Here is an 18,400-nt window from a genome sequence, read left to right as displayed (position 1 = left end):
CTCTACAAAGTGTGACCTGCTCTCGTGAGACAGGAGCTTAGGTGTTCAGACTTCAGAGTGAAGAAAGAAGATGTCTCATATGACCTGCTCCTGTGTGAGACAGAAAACTGGGCTTTGCAAAGTTGCAGTTCAGTTACAGTGTGGTTCAACTGAGAGTAAAAGGAAAGAAAGAAGCAAAAGAGAGAGGATATAAAATGTGTGGTAGAGAAAAAAAGTCCTTCCTTTTTTCTACTGTCCACCGCAGCTGCACTTTCATTAGCTGCAGTTCGGGACAATCCAAGTTGTTGACAGTACCATCCGCTATGTACAGTTTAATGGCTTGTTACTACTTATGTAAAAAGATTCATAACTATTTGTGAGTTTCTACCAAGTAGAGTACACCCTTCGTGTTGGAGCGTCAATATACTATAGTTCTACTGGAGCATCCATCTTATTTTGTGTGTCAATAGTTGTGTGATATTTTGGCACATAAATTTTATTTTGACAGATACCCCTTCGCCTAATATGTTTCTTTTTTTTGTTATGCAATATAGATTCTTGCATGCTTGCATTGTTTTGAGTCACCCAAGCTAGCTGTATAGTACTCCCTCCGTTCCTAAATATAAGTCTTTCTAGAGGTTCAACTAATGGACTACATACGGATGTATATAGACATACTTTAAAGTATAGATTCATTCATTTTGCTCCGTATGTAGACATCTAGTGAAATATCTTAAAAGACTTATATTTAGGTACGGAGGGAGTAGAAGTTTAGTATGCACAATGATGATCTCACTACCAGAATAAAGCCAGTTGCCGACGGCCTAATCTATGCCGACGACCCCCGTAGGCATATGTGACCCTATGCCGACGGCCTACGCCGACCGTCGGTGTACCTCCACCTATGCCGACGGCCACCGTCGGCGTATAAAGGCCGTCGACATAGCCGACCCTCGGTGTATCTGCGGGCCCGACTACTCGATGGCCAACGACCGTTTGACGTCGTGAAAGATATGCCGACGGCCCTAACGGACACCGTCGGCATAGCTCTGATGCTCCACGTCATCGATCCGCGGTTGATACCACGTCATCAATCCGAGGGAGCAACAGGCCTCGGGCATACCAATTTTGACTATGAGCAACTTGTTGCGGGTTGCGAGGAAGCAGGCCCGTCAGTGGCGTCATGAGGTTCGCTTTCTGGCCGTCTCGCAATATTATCACATGGCATGTAGCGAGAAGGTGACCAAGGATGACGTGAAGAAGCGTGACCTTACCTTGACTAAGGAGCAATACATGTCAGTAAGTATAACAAACTTTTCATTACGACGTCTGTGGTAAATTTCATTGTTTCGTGGTCACATGCCATTATGCTTCTTATGTAGGTGCGTCCTAATTGGTGCTATGGAAGTGATGGATGGGAGGGATTGGTGGATCTGTGGGTCGGCGAGGACGCAAAGTTTGCTGCCATGAGCATGATAAACAAGGCTAATCGCGGAACCGACGGAACACACCGTCAGGGAAACCGAAACCACTGGCGCCACAAGAAACTTCAGGTATATCTATGTACATGAAACATTCTTAATCTTCTCTTTACCGTATTATTATGTATCACTAACCTCTGTTTGGTGTTGCAGGAGGAGAAATTGAAGCGGTCGCTCTCAGACATCGAGTCATGGACGCTTGCCCGTGTGCGGCCTAATCGCAAGGCCGGCGAGAGTGAGTACTACGGCCATACTGGGGAGAACCTGATGGCATACACGCAGGAGTTTCAGAAGCGGAATCCTGAGACATCAGACCCCATGTCTGAGGATACCGACGAGAGGGCCGCCGTCGGTATAGGGCCGAGGAGTCATGGTCGGCATAAGATTCTGGATTCTGTGATCACCCCTTCTGTCTCCTACAGGCAGATCCGGCTACCGACCCGAGGACGAACAATCGTCCGTGCCCCCGCTCCAGCACGTCCTCTGCACTGTCCCTGCTAGCCCAGCAGAACTCTGTAAGTATTTTCCCTCTTATCTTCTTTCATTCAACCTTTATTTTCCGCATTCCTATGTTTTATGAGTACCATCATGTCATATTTTTAGGCCTACATGAACTTCATACGTGGGCAACAGTTCGACTGGAACGAGAGAGTTGCAACAGTCACTGAGCACAACAGACGCACAACAGAGCTTCTGGTTGCTTCTATGTCAAGAGGGGAGGTTCCTACACTGCCACCAGCACCACCATCTCCTGGACCTCAACCAGTGCCGCCTACATTCGAACAATTCTTGGCAGAATACTATGGCACTCCGGTTAGTACATCACCGAACTATTCAACCACAACTTAGCATTTATTCAATACAATAATATATTGCTTTCCCATCTCTTTTCAAAAATGCAGGGAACTGATGGATCATTCGCCGGTGGTGGTCCTACTGATGGTTCCGCTCACGAGCCACAAAGCCCAGTCACTCCTATCTCGCAAGGAGGTGGCTGTGGTGGTAGCGTTAGAGGTGGTGGTAGCGTTAGCGGTGGTCTATGTTGAACTATGCTAGTGGTGGTGTTCGCCTTTATATTTTGTTGAACTTGTTATTATGTAGTTGTCCTGAACTTGTCATTATGTTGTTGCGTTGAATTAAATGTCATGTTGAACTATATCCTGTGTTTTATATGTTGTATATCTTGTCTATTTAAATGGAAATGCAGGAAAAAAATTGTAACTACGCCGACGGTTATGCTGTCGGCATAGATGGACACGTGGCACCATCTGGTAGCTCCTGGCGCAGCACTACGCCGACGGTTAGGCCGTCGGCATAGATGGACACGTGGCACCATCTGGTAGCTCCTGGCGCAGCACTACGCCGACGATTAGGCTGTCCGCGCCAGGAGCTGCCAGGTGGTGCCACGTGTTGCCATAGTATTGGTGTTGGCCTAACGACGTCGCCGTTAACGGCCGTCAGGTGAAAAAACTATGCCGACGGTGTATCTACGCCGAGGGTTGTACGGCCACCGTCCGCATAGTCATATACGCCGACGGCCTTTCTATGCCGACGGCCTTTGGGCCTACGCCGACGGGGTTAGGCCGTCGGCAACTAGCCTTATTCTGGTAGTGGATCTCGTTGAGTTTTACTGTATAGTAGATGTTTTGACGCCGCCGCGAGGGCTCTCGGCTCATGCTTGCTCGCCGATCCCATCCACCACCCTCTACGGACGTTCATCCCATCACATCGACGCGTGCCGCCTGCTCGGCACCCTCTGCGGCCTCCCCTGCGCCCATCGTGGCTGAAGTGGCATCCGCCTCGGTAGCTGTTCCGTCGGGAGCTAGATCCGCCTCTAACGTGCTGCGACACTACGGGTGGTGCTACTGGGAGCTCTCCAAAGCCCGCCTCAGGTGCGCGATTTGCTGCCGTTTCCCTTCAGAAGATCACTTCTATTCTTACAATTGATGTTTGTCAGAATGAAATAAAGATACACTCTGCAACTCTCGTGGTTAAATTCCGAAGAAATGAATTTTACTAACTTTCTGATTTGGGATCTATAACAGTTGAGCACTCACTTATTAATACCCCTTAATGTTTATATGCGCTGTAGGATCTAGTATGCTAAATTCTGAATCTTAGGTTTCATAATACTGCCTCTATGGAGTCTATGGAGTTAACTTGTGAACTTGTTCAGCAAACATATGATGCTATGTGGTAAACTAGCTAATGTAGCCCTTTTGTTCATGATGTAGAAATGGAGTTGCAAGTGTATTGCAGTCTGGACAAGCCACACCTCTTTTTATTATAACCACAATGATGGAAACCCCGAATTACATTAACACACTTGACAGAGGTGTGATGCAGTAGATATCTTATAGACTTATACTTAGATTCGTTTGACACATGACCTCTTCTCTTCTTCTTGTTCTTGTTTTTGCTTCGCCATTCAGTTTTATTCTGCTTTTGGAACCATGTCCCTAAATATTAGGGTTTTGCCAAAACTTTTGTGTGCTATGGAGATCCTAGATAGTAGATAGTGGTCGCTGCCAAATCATTACTGTCTTGGTCGGCCCACCTTGACAATGTATGCATAGCGGTCAATTAGTGGTTTAGTGTGCGTGAAAAGCTGAGATGACCTTTATAGTGGTAAAAATGAACTACATTTTAATTATTTTCTGTATGTTTTTTCATAAGGTGTTCAATACCATTCATCAGATTTTATAAATTATAATGGCGCTCAACTTCTAGAAATCTGTCCTCGTATGATAATATATTAATATATGAAACAGTATGTCATATGTTTGTAGTCCAAATGTTCGGTTGCATGTTCTCTTTAGAATTCATATTGCACATACGGTATTTATATTCAATTGTTTGTTGAACCAGATGGTTTAAGATTTAGCTTAACGTCTTACCTCGTTAGAGACGACGGGTCCGTGTTATATAGGCGGTGCCAACCCTGATATGCATACAACTTGGAGAGGAAGATTACAATGAGATAAGTACTAGGAGAAGGTAGTTTAAACAATAAAATCTAAACTACTCTAGATATCCTAGCTGCACGCGGCAGAGCCGATCCTCTCCTTATGCATCACGTCGGGAAGTTGGTTTAATATCCTCCCTTAATCACAACTGTAGTAAGTTGAGATTACATTTAAACTCTTCAAAATTCCGTGTAGGCAATGCCTTAGTGAAGCCATTTGCAACTTGATCTCGTGAATGCACAAAACGAATATCCAGTTTTCTGGTTGCATCCCTTTATGTGACAAAATGAAAATCTATCTCAATTAGCTTAGTTCAGGCGTGAAACACTGGATTTGCTGCCAAATATGTAGCACCAAGATTATCACACCATAGACATGGAGTTTGATAACTTCTCACCCCAAGTTCTCTCAAAAGAGATTGAACCCAGATAATTTCTGCCGTTGAATTCACCAAAGCTTTATATTCTGCTTTTGTGCTTGACCTAGAGACTGAAGCCTATTCATTTGTGCACCATGATATAAGATTAGATCCAAAAAATATGGCAAACCCACCAGTGGAGCGTCTATCATCAACACATCCTGCCCAATCATAATATATGAATGCACTAACAAGTGTTCGTTTTGACTTAGTGAAAACCAAACCAACATTCAATGTGTGCTTCACATATCTGATTATGCGCTTTGTAGCAGTCCAATGAGCAATAGTAGGTGCATGAAGAAACTGGCATACTTTATTAACAGCAAAAGAAATATCTGCCTGGTGAGAGTCAAGTACTGGAGAGCACCTACTAGACTTCTGTACTTTGTACCCTCTTCTTGGCTCAATGGTTTTCCTTCTGTGGGTGACAATTTTTCTGTACTAGAGAGGGGGTTAGTGATGGTTTGCATCCTTGTAACCCAGCTCTTCTTACCAGATCAGTTGCATATTTTTCTTGAGAAAGATGATGTCCATCCTCATGTTTCCTTACTTCAATCCCTAGGAAGAAGTGCAAGTATTCCATATCCTTGAGGGCAAACTCTGCATTCAAACCCTTTAGTAGTGTTGTAATTGCCTCATCAGATGAGCTTGTGACAAAGATGTCATCAACATAAATAATCACAAAGATAGGAGTATAGGACTTGTTGTAAATGAAAAATGAGGTGTCAGATTTGGAAGGAACAAAACCGAGTGCTTGCAACTTGTGACCGAGACGTGAGTACCATGCTCTGGGGGCTTGCTTCAATCCATACTGAGCTTTATGAAGTTTGCATATGTAAGATGGTTTATTTTTATCTTCAAACCCAGGAGGTTGTTTCATGTATACATCTTTCTCCAGAACGCCATGCAGAAACGCATTTTGTACATCTAGTTGTCTTAGGCTCCATCCCCTCGAAACAGCAATGGACAAAACCAAGCGAATTGTTGCAGCTTTGACAACAGGACTGAAAATGTCCTCATAGTCAATGCCATAACATTCTTTAAAGCCTTTTGCAACAAGTCTAGCTTTGTATCTATCTATGGTTCCATCAGATTTTCTCTTAATTCTATAGACCCATTTGTAATCAATCAAATTTTTACCTCGTTGTAGGGGAACTAGATGCCATGTTCGGTTTCCTTTGAGTGTCATGTATTCTTCATCCATAGCAGTTTTCCGCTTTGCATCACCAAGGGCCTCATCAAGGGAATTTGGTTCACTTGTAGAGCAAGCTAATCCAAACTTGAGCACATTTTTGTAATTAACAGGTTGAATTACCCCTTCTTGAAGGCATGTACATGGTGGTGTTGTAGTAGTAGGAATGATTGCCGTAGAGGATCCAGGTGAATCCTCGGGTGCAAAGGCCAACGATCCCAAGAGGGATTCGGCGCGTCTATGTCGGCCAGATCTTCTGCAACGGTGTGCTGGGCAACATTTGACCCAATCTGCGCAGGAGATCCCAGCCCATCATGCGCCAATGATGAGGCGGCCCCATGCAGATCAGCATCGCATTCAATGCCTGGCTGGTGTTGCAGGTGGCGCGTGTAGACGCGTAGATCACCCGAGAGACAGGCACGCGCAGGTGGCGGCGGTCCTGTCATCTGTTGCCTAGTGTCAGGCGCTGATTGGAGCAGGCCACGCCCAGGTGAAGTCGTTGACATGCCCTGCACGTCTATGGGCGTCGATGCCGGGACGATCTCCTCGGCTGCGATGCCACTGATCCCGAGGGGGATTGGTTCCCCGCTGGGGGACACATAAAATGTCGCCCGTTTTCCCTGTTTTCTTCAGAATTTTTTGTATCATCACAAGACTCAAATGCACAGTTATGAGGGTTAGTCAACAATTGATCATTCAAGTTATTTCCCCCTTGATCAAAACTGGTAAGATGAGGGGGTAACAGAAGGATCTCTTGGCGAAGAAGGGCACCGGCATTGGGGTGTAAATGAGTGAATGGAAATTTTGGTTCATCAAAGACCACATCACGAGAGATGTAGACTCGGCCGGTGGACACATCTAGGCATCTGACACCCTTATGTTGTGCACTATAACCAAGGAACATGCATTGCTTTGATCTAAACATAAGCTTGTATTTGTTGTAAGGCCTAAGATTCGGCCAACAAGGGCACCCAAACACGCGTAGGGAGTTGTAGTCTGGTTTGATGTGTAGGAGGCGTTCCATGGGAGTTTCATTGTGGATGACATGGCTAGGAAACATGTTGATGATATGAACAGCACTAAGGAAAGCCTCATCCCAAAATTTGAGGGGCATGTAGGCACCAGCCAAAAGAGCAAGGTCGACCTCAACAATGTGTGTGTGTTTGCGCTCAGCTAAGCAATTTTGTTGATGTGCATGGGGACAAGACACATGATGGGAGATGCCAAGTTTTTGGAAGAATAAGTTTAATTTTTCATATTCACCCCCCCCCCTAATCAGATTGGAGAGCAATGATTTTTGTGTCGAATATGTGTTCAACGAGTGCTTGAAAATTTTAGAAAACGTGGAACACATCAGATCTTTTCTTGAAAATATCGATCCAATTGTATTTGCTAAAGTCATCTATGAAGCTCACATAGTAGGTATGTCTGCCAAAAGAGCTGGGGGGCGGACCCAGGCATCAGAAAAAAATGGTTTGTAAAGACTTGGTAGAAATACTTGGAAATAGGATACGGTAACTGATGACTCTTAGCACACTGACATGAATCACAAATAGTTTCAACATGACGCTCAACCACAAATGGGAGCTTATTTTTCCTAAGCACTCGTTCAACTAAAGAAAAAGATGCATGCCCTAGACGATCGTGCCACCGAGTTGAAGTAAGCTTGGTGACACCATATGCTCACTTATTGGATCTTCTAAGTTGTGGAAGCAATGGGTAGAGCCCTGGAACACATCTACCTCGGTGTAGAACCCTCTTCGTTGTCTGATCCTTAATCAAAAAGAAGAAGGGGTGAAACTCGAGGAATACATGATTGTTAAGGGCAATTCGATGAATAGAAAGGAGATTAATGGAAGCACTAGGGACATGCAAAATTTTCTGAAGATGGATTTTTCGACATGGGGTTTTAATAACTGAATGACCAATGTGTTGGATCCTCATACCTGTTCCATTGGCAGTGTGGATCTGCTCTTGGCCACGATACTTCTCTCTCACGGTGACTTTCTCAAGTTCACCCGTGATGTGGTTGGTTGCACCGCTGTCGACGTACCAGTTGGTGTCGACGCCATACGTTCCTTCAGCAGCTCCTGCAACTTTTTCATCCTGAGAGGAGTCACCTTCATCATTGAAAGGACGTGGATGTCGCCTAGAGGGGGGTGAATAGGCGCTTTAAAATAATTAAGGTTTAGGCTTGAACAAATGCGGAATAAAACTAACGTTTAATTTGTCAAGCACAAAACCTACAAACAACTAGGCTCACCTACGTGCACCAACAACTTATGCTAAGCAAGATAAACAACTAAGTGATAGCAAGATATATTACAATAAAAAATATGTCTATCACAAAGTAAAGTGCATAAGTAAAGGGTTCGGGTAAGAGATAATCGAGGCACGGGGAGACGATGATGTATCCCGAAGTTCACACCCTTGCGGATGCTAATCTCCGTTGGAGCGGTGTGGAGGCACAATGCTCCCCAAGATGCCACTAAGGCCACCGTAATCTCCTCACGCCCTCGCACAATGCAAGATGCCGTGATTCCACTAAGGGACCCTTGAGGACGGTCACCGAACCCGTACAAATGGCAAACCTTGGGGGCGGTCACCGAACCCGTACATGTGGCAACCCTTGGGGGCGGTTACCGGTACCCGTACAAATTGCTCGGGGCAATCTCCACAACCTAATTGGAGACCCCCAATGCTTGCCCGGAGCTTCACACCACAATGATTGAGCTCCGAGACACCACCAAGCTTCTAGGACACCAAAGCATCCACGAAGAACAATATCTAGGGCACTAAGTACCAAAGGTAGTAAGCTTCTCAACTTCTCACTTCCACGTATCACCGTGGAGAACCCAAACCGATGCAACCAATGCAATGGCAAGAACACACGAAGTGGTCAAGTCCCTCACACTCAAATCCCTCCACAACAACGAAAGCTAAGGAGAAATATGAGAGGAAGAACAAGGAGATCACAAAGAACTCCAAGATCTAAATCCAAGGGGTTCCCCTAACATAGAGAAAGTGATTGGTGGAGATGTGGATCTAGATCTCCTCTCTCTTTTCCCTCAAGAACAAGCAAGAATCATTGGAGGGTTGAGAGTAAGCAAGCTCTAAGAATGTCAACAATGGAGGTAGAACAAGAGCTCAACGGATGGATTCAACCAAGGGGGAAGAAGACCCCCTTTATATAGTGGGGGAAGGAATCAGACCGTTACCCCCACTTACAGCCCGAGCCCAGCGGCACTACCGCTGGCTCCAGCGGTACTACCGCTGACCCTCCGGCGGTACTACCACTGGCTGCAGCAGTACTACCGCTGAGCCCATGGTAGCGCAAAGAAACTACCGGGCCAACCACCGCCAAGAAAGTCTTCGCAAAAAGTCCGACGCAGTACAACCGCCAAGATGACGGTACTAAAGTTCTGGAGCGGTACTACCGCTGACCAGGGGTGGTACTACCGCTGGGACAGCGGTACTACCGCCAGCTCTAGCGGTACTACCGCTAGGGCCAGCGGTACTACCGCCAACTCTAGCGGTACTACCGCTAGGTCCAGCGGTACTACCGCTCGCCACTGAAACAGTCATAACTTTCGCATACGAGCTCCGAATCGAGCAAACCCAAGCTTGTTGGATTCAGGAAATGTTAAGACCATGCATATATGAAAATGCCAATGATATAGATATGTGAGTCCTCTATGAATGAAGAACCGGCAAAAACTCCAACATCGAAAACATCATAGTAGATGCATATGTACTCCGTTTTCGATGAACTCGAGCTTGTCACGAAGATCACCATAAGCTCTAAACTCACAAAGAGAAACACCAAACAAGAACCAAGAAGTATGATGCAAGGATGCAAATGGTTTGAGCTCTCAACGAAGGATACGATCAAGCTACTCACTTGAGAGCCCCCCTTGACAGTACAGTAATCTATCCTAAATAGAAAACCTATCAAGGGCAAACCTATACCTTGCACCTCGTCGTCTTGAGCTAGATGATGATGATCTTGGCTTCCTCAAGATGGACCACCTTTCTTGATTGCGTTGGCTTGATGAAGACTAGTTGATTGCTCCCCCATACTCACTATGGGTGAGCCACTCTTCAGCATATCTTCACAAGTCCATTGCCACCACAATGGACGACAAGCTTCAAGCATGATATCTTCGTGCTGATCCACATGAACTTGCACACCGCAATCTTGATGACGATCACCACTTGACGTCATCCTTCATGGATTGTATGAGATCTTCCTTTTGACGCAAGCCCATGGAAACACACCTAACCCACACATAGAACTCTCACGAAGACCATGGGTTAGTACACAAACACGTAATGGACAATGCTTACCGTACCATGGGATCACTTGATCCCTCTCGGTACATCTTGTACGCTTTGTGTGTAGATCATCTTGATTTACTCTTTGTCTGAGATCTTGATAAACCTTGTGTCTCTATGACCATTCTTTGGATAATACCTTGAATACCATCTTGGTCATCATATAAACTCCTTGAACCCAACAGATGGACTTCAAGAAGTGCCTATGGACAAATCCTATAAATATAACTTAAGGCAACCATTAGTCCATAGGAATTGTCATCAATTACCAAAACCACATATGGAGATATATGCTCTAACAATCCTCATCAAACATGTACCAACAATCCTTAGCGGAGTGGTCGGGTTTCCCACAGATTTGGCATCTGATGGCATCAGGACGAGAGGTTTTGGAGGAGCTGCGGCGGCCCCTGTTGTTGGAGGAGAGGGGGCAGCCGTTGCCCCCGGAGTGTTGGGAGTTGGTGTTATTGGCATTCCCCGCAGGCTTGCCCTTGTTCCATGGCGGGCCACGGTAGCGAGACCCTCGACGGCCGCCACGAGAGGCGACATTTGCAGATGATTTGAAGCCAGTGGCGTTGTAGAACAATGCCACCCTCTAATCAAAATTGCTCATCTGAGCAAAGAGATCATCGAGGGTGACTGGTTTGGTACGGGCGTCGAGGGACGACACCAGGGGTTGGTACTCCATATCCAGCCCTGCGAGGATGTACGAGATGACTTCATCGTCATCCAGGGGCTTGCCGGCGGCTGCCAGCTCGTCAGCAAGCGAGCGCATGTGGGCGAAGTAAGTGCCCACAGATTGGGTCGCCTTGTGCGCGTTGCAGAGAGCAATGCGGATGTTGTTCACCCGCGATCTGGACTGCGACGAGAACATGCTGGCAAGTGCAGTCCAGAGCTCGTTGGCCTTGCGGATGGAGGTGACCTGAACAAGGGCATCTCGATATAGGTTTTCCAAGAGATGTGCTAGTTTCAGTCCCAATTAGACACCAACTGGGACTAAAGGTCTATCTTCAGTCCCGTTTTTAGACACCAACCGGGACAACAAACAAGAAGGAAAATACTATTTCCTTACAATTTCAAGTGAATGTTAATTACTATCTTGTACACATCTTGTTTGGCTTACTCGATATTAAATGTAATTGATAAGTTATGCGTGCAGAGGTTCCACTTTATTCTGCTAGTCATTCAGGTTGACGAAGGAGTAGTACTTGTTATGGACCCGAAACATAAAGACCATAATATGTGGGGGGACCTGAGTGAAATGCTCCAGAGGTAATTTTAATGATATCATGTAATTAATAACTCACTTATTCATTTTCTTTACAGGGCAGGGTTTGGAAAAAGTTCATGAAGAAGGCTAGGGGTGAATGGGAAGAGGAACTGCAATTTCGACAACTCAATGTAAGTAGTACGTACTAGCTAGGTCCGTGCATCTCTTTGATTCAAGTGTCTATAATATTAGCATGCTTGATTATTATTTTGATTGAACTCTATTCTCATGAAGTGCTTGAGGTAGGGAGACAGGAATAATTTATGTGAATACTATGTTTGCGAGTTCATTCGCCACACAGACTGTGAGAAGGGCAGGATTTTAGAAAAACTTAGAGTACGTAAACAATATTCACAATTTTATTTTATTATCATCAATTGTGTGAGTTTCATTCATATATATTGACATCCTTCTTTAAATTCGATCGAATGGATGCGGGAAGATCTCCTATCAAAAGATTGCGTACGAGCAATTCAAAAGAAATTGACGAGATTCTTATTTGAAGAGGTCATATCTAAAACCGAAGAATGCCATCAGGAATTTGTAGGGAATTTTGGTAATTAGATATTAGGGATCGTAAGAGATATTATATTGTATATATGCATGAACGTGTAATATATGTAGTAGCATTAAATATATATACGAAAACTTGTTGTTCGATCAAACACGGAGAAAGATGTCACTTCTTTATATTCATGACGATGTTGTGCAATGGTTCATTCATTATTATATGCCGTAGCGTTGAGTTGAATGAAAAACATAGAATAAAAATAAAACCCTAAATGAAAAGGAATTCAATAGTAAACACAAAAAGAAAAGAAAAACACAAAACGAAATATGACCCGTCCTAAACCCCTCCTATAAAAAAAAAATCTAAACCCCAACGCTTAGCAATGCCTGATTCATAACACAGGCGGGACTAAAAAGAAATAGACCTTTAGTCCAAATTCTCCACTTCCAGTTGCCCAAACAGGACTAAAGACCTTTATGAACCGGACTAATGTTCCTTTTTTTTACTAGGCTGAGAGTAACTCCCATCTCGCCATAAACTTCGGGTGGCATACCGGACCAGTCCATTTTATAGCGTGGGTTCACGCTTGCTCGCTCCCTGGTGAGTTGGCAGCTGCGGTTTTTTTTTTCATTCTTCCGGTTTCCTCTTTTCCAAGGTTTATTTGAATTTTTTTATTTCTGTTTTTATTGTTTTTCATTAGTTTTGTCTATTATTTTTTTTTATTTTTCTTTAATTTTTGTTGTTATTTATTGGTTTTCACTTGTTTTTCTTCTTTGCTTTTCTTTGAGTTACTTCGTTTTTTCTCGGTTTTCTTTGTTTTTTGTGTGTTTCTCTGGTTTTCAACATTTTCATTCTTTTTGATTTGGTTTTCTTTCTTTCTTGTAATTCATTGATTTTCTTTGTTTTTTATTTTTAAGGTATTCATCGGGTTTTTCTTTCTATTTTGTATAGGACATGAACAGTTTTTATACATGATTAATATATGACATACACATGATGCTGCCTTTCACCTTGCAGTAAGCGAGGCATATGCGCACCCCTCAAGATCAAATCCAGGACAACAACTTGTTGGTGGCAAAAATGAAGCAATTGGCTGGCCTACCTGGGTGGGACTCTGTTTTATGTAACTCCATGCTAAGTATTTGCCCAGTTGGAGCTATCCTAAAGAAAGTTGGAGTAATACTACCCTTTTTCTTTGTAAAAGGGGACGCATCTATTAAAAAAATGTTCAGTAGAGATACAAAGCGTCCCTAATATAATAAAAATTATATCAAGGTCCCTAACCAGTAGCCACCGAACAATTACTATCGTCGTCAGAATGAGCGCACCGACGCGTCGATGTCGTCATTCCTCTACCGGTGCCGGTCTAACCTTATCAATGATAGTTGATAAGTCTTTGCGCACGTGCCTCGAAGGACAAGCATCTTAGAGTCATAGTCATCATCATTGAACCATTGAATCAATCCAAAGTACCTGACACGAAATCTCACAATCGAGCACGCACAAGGAGAAACCTAACCTTGCTGCCTCAAGGAGACTGTAGGAACGTTGGAGTTTTGTTGACTCCGACCAGGCGGACATGCTGAAGGAGGATTCGATCTCAAAATACCAACTCGAAGAAGAAGCACTCCCATCCGGTCAAGAGCAACACATTTGAGGATCAAAATACAACTAACCTCAACTGTTTGTTGTAGTTGAGGCACGAGGATTCTCCTCCAGGGTCGACGGAGCGGCACGCAGAGGGAAGGCAAATGCATTCACTAGTGGAGCCTACAGGGGATGAGTTTGTCCTAGCCAACACGGGAAAGGGCGGAAAAGGAAACAAAGTAATAGCATATCTCGTCTTACTCAAAAATAATAATATAGTAGCCCTGCCATTATAAGTGGACTTCTCAAAAACTAAATTGGGAGTTATACTAATAACACATCCCGTAAAGGAAAGTGTCCTTCTGCTCCCGAGCTCAAATGAGCTCGGTGAACAGTAAAATCCAGAATATCAAAAATAATTTTAAAAAAATTGATTTTATTTTGTGAACAACATTGACAAATGTTCTAAGTGAGTGAAAAAAGTAGGGTTGAAATAACATTTCTATAAGGCGTGATAAAAAAAATGATACTCTGAAAATGCCAAATATTTGCATGTACTTCAAAATTTTGTCAATGTTGTTTTTAAAAAAATCAGTTTTTTTTTTTGAATTTTACTGTTCATCAAGCTCAAATGAACTCTGGAGCAGAAACTCTGCATTCCTAAAGGAAAGTGCTACAACGCTCATAAAGTTATTGGGGCCACCCTTTCCTCCCAATTTTTGAGGATATTTTTAGTGCTCACAATCCGTATCCCATCCACATACTTTTGGCGGGAGGAACATGCCATCCTTGGGAAGAATGTAGACGATCGATCCCTAGTATTTTGAGGTATTTTTTTTTTATTTTCATGAGGCGTTTGTCCTCTCAGTTTGGTTAGAAAATTTGAGTTTATATTCAGAGAGGAAAAACGTACGATCAAATCTTTGCGTTCCAAACGAAGAAGAAAATCACAGCCTAAAAACTACTGCAATTCCATAATATCCAGCGCCGCTCGTTGCGCCGATCCAGCACAAGAGAGAAACGTTCCCATCTCCGCCCGATCACATTCCCTATAAATACCCTGCGCACGTCGACACGCAGCGCCCGTCGTCTCGTAGTCGTAGTCGTATCCTACAAGTGCAGCGCAACCACCATGACGCCTACCCGCCACCTCGCAGCGCTGGCCGCCGCCGCCGCGCTACTCTTCATGCTCGGCGGCCTGCTGGTCGCCGAGGCGGGGGCGGCGGACAACGACTGCGCCGTCGCACAGACGGCCTTCGGCGACTGCGCCGGGTACGTCGCCGGCGTGGAGAACAAGCTCTCGCCGCGCTGCTGCAGGGCGCTCGCCGACATCAGGGACATGGCGCCGACCTTCGTCCGGCAGCGCGCCCTCTGCGCGTGCATCCACAAGGAGATGGTCGCCGCCGGCAAGGTGGTCACCCGCCGCGCCGCCGCGCTCCCCGGCAGGTGCGGCGTCCGTATCTCCTTCCTCCCGACCACCCACAACTTCGACTGCTCCCGGTACGTACAGAGCTCCAAACTTTGTTCATGCGTGATGCTTCAGTAATCCTGTTCATGTTTCGTTTTCCGAAAAGTGAATGGAACAGATTAAAAAAAAAATGCTTGGCGCCTTTGCAGGATTCCGCGAGCCGATTGACGTATCGGCTTAATCATGGCGCCTAACAAAGAGCATCGAATAAGATGACTTGCAAGACTTGTGGTGGACCGATTTATGTTTCCTTTTTTTTTTCCACAAAGAGTAAGCAGTTGAATAATCTATCCAGCTTGCAACGATGTTTGTAATAAAGATCATCGCAAGTAGGACCTTTTACTCTGGAAAACAATGTTTACAAACTTAGTCCGGGTGTAACCGGTATCTTGTCCATATTAATATGTTATATAACATCCATCGTAAAATTCTAGAAAATCGGTATTAGCTCCCACTCGAGCAATTTTCGGAAGCAAATCATTTGCGCCCTGTCATACACATTCGAGGATACTGTTAAGAAGTCTCTTTCCCTACTTGACTCGTGATTGACGGCAACTTAACTTGGCAGATTTGCTTTCGTTGAATATGACTTCAACGTTAATGCAATCGCCAGGTACAGCTCCGGAAGTCCAAAACGCTACATACTGATTGCCATTAAATAAGCGCTCGTGCTAATTCTTATTCTATGAACAGAAAATGTGGCGTTATTTGCAGCTTTGTCCTTCGCTAATCATGTCCGGAGAAACTGTCAATGTTTCACTGTTGCATGCATGTCGATGTCGGAAGCAGCGAACAGTTGGTTCACATCCCGATATGAGCCTCGAAATATTTATGCTATGTGCAGCCCACATCATGCCTAGGTTTTTTTGCTTGAGAGTCAGGAGCTGGGCCTGGAGCCTATGACTCCTCCTATTTAGGCTATGTACAGTCTACTTGGGCCGGGCCATTACAGTGCGCACAGGAGCGAGGGTTAAAAACGGCAAACAAAGTTGGCGATACCAGGGATACGAACCTGCCAAGGCGCACTGATTTGCGCACGAGGAAAGCCATCACGACCAAAGTGCAATTGTGGCAGATATGCATCACCAAACTAAAGGAATTGTAGAAGTATCAGAACTAAATATCCATGAATAAATCACGATATTTTTGAAATTTCCAGAAATAATAAACTTATTTTGAAATATCCTACCTTAATTAAAAACGAACAACATTGCAAATCTCAAACAATTTTTTAAAGCACGCACAATTTCTTACAAATTTAACATTTCTGAAAAAACAAACAAATTATGAAAATCGTGAACCTTTTTCAGAAGTTTCAGAATTTTTTCTGAGATCACGAACATACTTAAGTTTTAAGAAATGGAAAATATGAACACTTTTGACATTCAGAACAGAAAAGTTCAAACAGAACATTTCTTAATGCAAACAAAATTCTATTGTACGATTTTCTGGAAATGGAAAAAAACTTTGAAATATGGGAATATTTGTTGAAATTGCGAACAAAATGTTCGAACACGAAAAAAATTTAAAGCATTAACATTTTTCTGAAATGGTCAACGAATTTTGAAAAGGAGAACAATTTTGGTAATTCCTGAACATACTTGAAACACAAATACTTCCCTGAAAATCTGATCAAATTTGAAAATCTCGAACAATTTTTGAAATTCCTAAACTTTTTCAAAACATGAATAATTTTTTAAATCATCGACAGATTTTCAAAATGAGAACTTTTTAAACCGCTTGAACATTTTTTGAAACACCTAAGAAATTTTGAAAATTGAAAACATTCGGTTTTTCAAATTTGTGCATTTTTTGAAGTAATTGCGAACATATTTTGAATTTGTGAGCAAAATTTAAAAAATGGGGAACTGTTTTCAACTTCTCAATATTTTTAGAAACCCAAACAAAAATTACAAAAATGAAACACATTCTCGAACGTGCGAATGTCTTATGAAATTATGCACAAAATTGAAATGTGAACTATTTTAAACCCCAAACAAAAGCTGGAAAAGTCAAACATTTTTTCAAATAGGCAATGAATTTTTGAAAACCTTGAAGCTTTTTAAAATTTGTGAGAAGTCTTTTTAATAGTTACATATTTCGAAATTCTGAAGAATATTTGAAATTTCTGAACACTATACAAATTCAGGTATAAAATTTGTAAACGAGAACATTTGTGTAAAAATAGACAAAAAACAATGATAATTTCAAAAAAATTGAACATTTTGAAAAACAAAAACATCTTTAAATAAAGAAAATAAACTTACAAAGGAATAAAGGAATAAACTTAAAATATCAAAAACATTACAATTTTTGTAACCGTGAATGTTTTTTGAAATCTGAACAATATTTAAAAACACGCACATTTTTTAAACAATTCGTTGCTTATTTATAAACGTTTAATAAGGAAGAATAAATTTAGAAAACAAATAAAATAGAAATAGGAAAGGGAAGAACAGAACAGAAAAGGAGAAACAGAAAAAAACGAAAAAGGAAAGGAAAATAAAAAAGAAAAAGGAATGGAAAAGGAAAAGGAAAAAAGTAAAATGAATGAAACCCAAAACTGAAAAAGAAACGGACACAGAAATAAACGAATCAGGAAACTTCTAGATAATTCCTAAAAGCGGGAGAACTAGCTGAAACATTCTAGAACGTTCCAAAAACCAGAATCGATGCAATGCACGCCTCAGTTTTAAATGAGCTGGCCCGTCAGAGTCGATGGATGTGTGGCCTCCCGAGTATTTGACACAAAATTTGTCAAATAAGAAATTCCCTCATATTTCGTAGGTTGCGCACGGACTATTGGGCGCGCGTACCTGGGTGCTGAGGCTGGGCTGACCCTCTCTGGTACCAGTTATTCTTTTGTTCTCTTTTCGTTTTTGTTTTTGCGAAACACTAGTAAGATTAGGGGATGGGAGGTTAGCTAAGCACATATAAATAAATTCTGCTTTTTAAAATGATTTATCTCTTTGACCGAGCATCTAAATTATGAATCATTTTCATTGTTGTGTTCACGTTGTCGAGTATTCGAAACTAGATCGTATGTTGATAGGTTTTGATGTACTTTTTTTTTACATAACATGAGTCATCAAAAATGTTACAAACTTATACTCCATACGGTAACAGACTTGTGCATCATGCTTTGATGTATTTGTACTCCCACACTGGTAGTCTGCTCATGTGTAATGCAACA

General features: G+C 43.0%; 1 protein-coding gene and 1 non-coding gene across 2 annotated transcripts; one reads left to right on the top strand and one right to left on the bottom strand.

Annotated features, from left to right (window-relative positions):
• Window positions 1–10,968: 10,968 nt before the first annotated feature.
• LOC123414432 lies at window positions 10,969–11,107 on the bottom strand. The gene has a single exon (XR_006614401.1). It is a non-coding gene; the product is annotated as a small nucleolar RNA Z247 (small nucleolar RNA).
• A 3,733-nt stretch (window positions 11,108–14,840) lies between these two features.
• On the top strand, window positions 14,841–15,679 carry LOC123412127 (non-specific lipid-transfer protein 1-like). The gene is made up of 2 exons (XM_045105074.1): window positions 14,841–15,239; window positions 15,357–15,679. Exons 1-2 carry the CDS (start codon window positions 14,872–14,874, stop codon window positions 15,373–15,375), a joined length of 387 nt encoding a protein of 128 aa, XP_044961009.1. The 5' UTR covers window positions 14,841–14,871; the 3' UTR covers window positions 15,376–15,679.
• The last annotated feature ends 2,721 nt before the right edge of the window (window positions 15,680–18,400 follow it).

The sequence above is a fragment of the Hordeum vulgare genome, chromosome 7H, assembly GCF_904849725.1.
Source record: "Hordeum vulgare subsp. vulgare chromosome 7H, MorexV3_pseudomolecules_assembly, whole genome shotgun sequence".
NCBI classification, from domain to species: Eukaryota; Viridiplantae; Streptophyta; class Magnoliopsida; order Poales; family Poaceae; genus Hordeum; species Hordeum vulgare.
Note: the sequence above shows the minus strand (reverse complement) of the source record. Positions and strands in the feature narration are given on the sequence as shown.